At 38.1% G+C, this 6,000-nt stretch overlaps 1 protein-coding gene across 1 annotated transcript in view; it reads left to right on the forward strand.

Moving 5' to 3' along the window:
* The window catches only part of slc1a7a (solute carrier family 1 member 7a), a 64,777-nt gene extending 59,324 nt beyond the window's left edge, over positions 1-5,453 (forward strand). The window contains exons 9-11 of the mRNA XM_034137978.1: positions 91-225; positions 504-603; positions 5,193-5,453. Coding sequence (XP_033993869.1) covers positions 91-225; positions 504-603; positions 5,193-5,453 — 496 coding nt within the window. The remainder of the gene's footprint in view (positions 1-90; positions 226-503; positions 604-5,192) is intronic.
* Positions 5,454-6,000: the final 547 nt, after the last annotated feature.

The following is a 6,000-nucleotide window of genomic DNA, read 5'->3' on the forward strand; positions in this document are numbered from 1 at the left end:
CTGCCGCACTTTCCGTCGGTTAGCTCTCACCTATGATGAGTAATTGTTACAATATCAAACAAAAATAAATGCTCCTTTCCGCTCCATCAGCATCACCGCCACGGCAGCCAGTATCGGAGCAGCAGGAATCCCACAGGCTGGACTCGTAACCATGGTGATCGTGCTGACCTCAGTGGGCCTGCCCACCGATGATATCACTCTTATCATTGCTGTTGATTGGGCTTTGTAAGTAAGGGTTCATCTTTCCAACATGTGAAGCTCTTCGACTCAGCATGTCGTTATGACGTTTGAGTGTCTTTGTACTCTGTAGCATCTTAGCATGAGTATTTTTTATATTGTATATGCAAATACCAAATTATGCATGAGTACCATACTTGATGTATTTAAAAATGTTAATGCTTTACATTGCATAACCTAAACATCTCAACCGATGATGAAAAATATCAAATTTTCCCAAGCGTCTTTGACACTGTGCATTACTTTTCATCCTTTTTATTATCAAGGGATCGATTCAGGACCATGGTGAATGTGATGGGGGATGCACTGGCCACAGGCATCATGGCTCATATCTGCAGAAAAGATTTTGTCAAAGAAGGGGAGCAGGTGAGAGCCTTCATCTTAGTTTGAAAGACCTAGAGAAAAGTTCAAGGAATGTGGGTAGCCCTGACTCTGAAACGTTAACTTAAATTAAATGTTAACAATGTCAACACATTTCAAAAAACTGTATTAGGTTAGTTGAAAGCAATAATATTAAGTTGAACTCAATTATTTTGTATTGAAACTTAATATTATTGCTTTCATCTAACCTAATATTGTTATGTGACATCTGCTGACGTAATACATTTATTTAAAGTCAACGTTTCAGTTTTTTCAGTGAAGGTAAGAACCTGAAAATTATCATAATAGGGCGTAAGTGCCATATCAACAGTCTTCAATCTAACTCAATCTAAAATATTGCGAAACAAAATATGTTAGTTAAAAGAACACACTGTTTTTTTTTCACGAAACTGTGTCTCAGGGCTTCTTAACATTTAAAACCTATTAATGTGTCATACGCACTTAACGGGAAGAAAGTCAGCTAACTGACGGTATGAACCATTTTTACCGAAACAAAACACAAGTCTCACATGAGGCGTCTAAATGAGCCCTGAGCGAAACAATGCTAACACACCAGCACAGAACTCTAGGTATAAATATTATTACATATCGGATCTGCACAAACAAGATATCGATTAGCAAGCTGAGATTCCACAGATTCTAGGGGTATAAGCATCACTGAGCGATCAGAACTCGCGACAGGGGAATCAAACACAGACATCACAACACGGAGCTTTACGGAGCAAGAACGGGACATTGTCTTACCTATACTGTTGTTCTGATCAAAAGTTGTGTTCAATGGCATTAAAACGATACAAACGCTGCTGAAGGTTAATCCATAGGTTAATCCAATGTGTTTGAAATGATTACTGATAATCCATCTTCATATTTATGTCAATAACGGAGTTTTCATATATAGTTGCTATGAGAGCTACCAGAGTGTATGACAGCTTTTGCTAAATCTCTCTAAAAAGGTCAAATGTCACTTGTTTTGCATCAATCTTGATACAGGGTACTTATTATATGTTATAGTTTGGATTCCTAAAGCTTTTAGTCTACTATCCCATCATTCAAGGGTGGTTTTCACTATAAGTAATGTTTTATTTTTGGACGGACACTATAATTTATATTTTTGTACTATGTTCAATCTGAATTTAGGTAGCACTTTATATTAAGGTACAGTAATCAACTAGTTGTTAATTAACATGCATATTAGCAGTATATTGGCTCTTTATTAGTCATTATAAAACACGTATTAATGCCTTATTCTGCATGACCATATTCTACAAGTAATAAGCCATTAGTTGAGAGTTTTTCCTCAATAGCCCTCTAATTAGTGCTTATTTATTGCAAGTAAGGAAGTTGATGTCCATGAGTTTTGGTCTTAATATGCTCTGCTCAATATGGGCCTAATAAGGCAGTAGTCCCACAAGAATAGTAATTCTCCCATAATAACACTTAACAAATATGATCTATTCTTATGTAACAAGACATGAAACTATAAGTGTTAATTGTGTCTAAATAACTCAAAATTAGGTATTTATATCTAAGAATATGTTCCCTATTTTAAAGTGAAGTCTTGTTCATAACCAATAAGCTAGTAGTTTGACTCTAATTGACCTGAACAGGTTCCCTATTCTAAAGTTGCCTCCTCTTCACACTTTGTAAATACATTATAGCACACAACTACTGAAATGAACCTACATGAACAAAGTAGGCACACGTTGAAATATTAGTTTTATTAATGAACCACTAAAGAGAGGTTCAGACACATGTACCAAAACATGTCAAGTTTCTACAAGGCTGAGAACATATGCCTTTACTTTTTTTATAAAAACTGATTTTTAACAGAGTTGATGTATTTGTGATCATACTGTGTGACCTGCTTGTATGTACTTACACAATAGGTGCACTGTTCTCTCTATGTGTTGTACTGTCTCAGTGTGAACATAGATTAAACAGCCAGCCAAACTCTTTTGAGAGCCAGGGAATGAGCAGCCATGCTCCTTTATTGACTTATTTGCAGTCCACTGACATTCAAACGGAGTGAAACTGTAAAAAAAGAAGTTACAAGGCACTTAATGATCTCATACATGCAAGTGTAACATACACAGATTAAAGGTGGGGTAGGTAAGTTTGAGAAACCGGCTCGAGATACACTTTTTGTTATATTCCATGGAATGCTCTTAACATCCCGATAGCAATGAATATCTTAAGTGCTTTGACAACAAATCCATAAAAAAATGTAATCTGTGGAAGCCGTAATACTGTAAAAAGCACGACCAATCATTTTAGCCGGCCCGGCTAAAATAACTGGATGGCCTACCTGCCTGTCAGCCTTCCATCTGTGCACAGACTTATCTCGTGCCCTCATTGGTCATGTGCGCGTTCGTGTGTGTTGGAGGAGGGGCTCTGTAAGGAAGTGGCAGATTTTCTCCGGTTGTGTATTTTCAAATTCTAGCGATCTCGAGCCGGTTTCTCAAACTTACCTATCCTACCTTTAAGGACCACTAAGTGTAAACAAGGTAAATATAGCTAATAGCTAACGCTAGCATGTATGCTAACGCTAGCACGAATGCTAACGCATTTTCTCATTGTGTTTTAACATCTCCAAATGTCATCACATAAACACAATACATGTCACTAATCCTTACAGTGTAAGTGTAAGGCGTACACTTACACTTACAGTCATTGCTTTCTGACGGACTTGACCCTTTTACTCTTCAGGTTGCATAGGGAAAATTAGTAGCAGTCTACTCATGGATGTCTACTGCCATGCTATTCAGTTCACTTTCTCCTACTTCCTGTACCCAGTTTCCTGTCTAACCTTCAGTACAAATTTTACAAATATATAAATGTGCAAATATGAAACATACAGGTCAATATCACCTTGCTATTGGTAGCTGAACTGTCAATACCCCAAATGTCTTAGATATAAATACCTAATTTTGAATTATTTAGACACAATTAACACTTATAGTTTCATGTCTTGTTACATAAGAATAGATCATATTTGTTAAGTGTTATTATGGGAGAATTACTATTCTTGTGGGACTACTGCCTTATTAGGCCCATATTGAGCAGAGCATATTAAGACCAAAACTCATGTACAACAACTTCCTTACTTGCAATAAATAAGCACTAATTAGAGGGCTATTGAGGAAAAACTCTCAACTAATGGCTTATTACTTGTAGAATATGGTCATGTAGAATAAGGCATTAATACGTGTTTTATAATGACCAGTGACGTGCGGTGAGGTTCATGGCTGGTGAGGCACTGACTCTTTCAGAGTCAGATTTACAAATATTATATTTTGACCTTAATCGAAATATTTTCATAAGCTTTTTTAGTCTGATGCTTCGATTCATTTTAAACAGACCGTTCAACAAAAGGATACCCAAAATCAAAATATTGGATTGTTCTTTCTTAGTAAGATCCCATTTTCATTACAGTTGTGGTCTTACCTTGACTTGAAGATGAAGTCCATGCTATCCTTCTGGACAACAATCTCTATTACTTTTTTGTAAAAGTCCTCCTTATCTTCCTGTAGTTTCAAAAGTCTAGTTTGTTGTCTACCGTCTCTGCGTAGAATTACAGTAGCAACAAGAACCTGTGGGCTCACGTGCGCCCCCTTCAGTGCGGCAGAGGTTATGGCTGCCTCCCCTGGTGCTTTTTTCATTGCTGTTGTACGATGAGACCAGCGAGCCTAAATATCATATATACGTGAAATAAGTTATTTAGAGACTATGGATGGCGAGGACACATGTAATAAAGGGATCTACAAACATTACATTGGTGACATACAGTGAGATGGTTAGGGCCCGCTTTCCAGCCAGTTTCTGTGGGGTGACGCATTCTGAGGTGAGGCAGAGCTCATCTGTGCCTCACCTCAGCCCCACAGTAACTGGCTTGAGCGCGCTCACAAAATAAGTGCCTGCGCTAAATTAGTGCCCACGCTCGTCCCTGCCTCACTTCTCATCGCTCCCCGTAGTTGTAACGGAGCTCGGCAAATTTGCTGATTTTGACTATAAAAAGCGATTGGAATCATACATAAATCACACTTACAACACAGATCAGTGGAGACATTTTATTATTATTACTATTTAGTTTTTCTTTAGTTATTTTCCGTTACATTGGAGTATGACAGGTGAGGCTCTGCCTCCCCTGACTGCACGTCGCTGATAATGACTAATAAAGAGCCAATATACTGCTAATATGCATGTTAATTAACAACTAGTTGATGGTTAATTTGTGTACCTTAATATAAAGTGTTACCAAAAGATTATTAATTTACCCCTTTTAGAAGTGAAGTTGTAGTCATTTGTTCTGGGAATGTCATTTTCGAGCCTGAGAACTGAAAAACAGACTCAGGAGTTAACAGGTTAAAGCAAATGTTAGTTCATGTGGAAGGGAATTCCAGTGAGTAGTACCATAATTACTGAAGGCACCATAAACTGATAAAGAATGTATTCGTGCTATATACTTGATGATCTAAGGGACACAAAACATCCCTATGGAGCTATGGATGTAAGCATTTTGTATTAAATATATATATTTGCTGATAAATACGTGATTCCATCATTGCGTTCTCCAGGTGCCTCTGATCTGTGAGACTAAACCCATGATAAGCATCCAGCAGATGATGACCTACCAGAACCAGAAGAACGGATGCTTCCAGCCCCCTCCCCCGGGCAGCAGGCAAGAACACTACCACCAAGAGGTGGCTCGCCTCATGCAGCTGGAGGAGGGCTTCCGGCCGCTGGAGAAGAAGAAACACGCCCACCCGTCGCACCACAAGAGAGAGCACAGGGACCACTGCTCCGTGGACATGAACGGGCTGGAGACTAATGTATAGAAAGCATAAGACAATATAAGACATGGTGACTTTAAGTTCACATGCTTCGAGAAGGACTGCGGCCCAGGGCGGGTGAATGCAAGACGACCCCGGGGCGAAAAAAAAAGACGATTTTTCTTTTTTACATAACTTAAATAATGACCCGCATTTGATTATGTATGTTTGTGTGTGTACATATTTATCAGAGATGTTTTATTTGATACAAACAGTGACAATGTGCTGCTCTAGCTTACAGACAATTTTTTGAGGTTTCACTAACATCCTCCCAGATCTGTGAGTCAGAAATGGAGAACATACGGAAGAGGATTAGGGCCAAAATAGCTATCGATTTTTATCTGAAAATCTCAGAATTTGAGGAAAAAAATCCGAATTATGAGATTTTCATATAGAAATATATAATTATTTTTTTCTCAGAACTCCTGATCTGGTCAGATCTCAAAAAGAAATTGGCCCTCATCATCTTCCGTAAGAACACTATAGTTAATATCTGAAACATTCAAAACTTACCCCTCATATCACTTTATATTCATTATGATCTGTTATGTTT

Source organism: Trematomus bernacchii, unplaced genomic scaffold, assembly GCF_902827165.1.
Source record: "Trematomus bernacchii unplaced genomic scaffold, fTreBer1.1, whole genome shotgun sequence".
Classification (NCBI taxonomy): domain Eukaryota; kingdom Metazoa; phylum Chordata; class Actinopteri; order Perciformes; family Nototheniidae; genus Trematomus; species Trematomus bernacchii.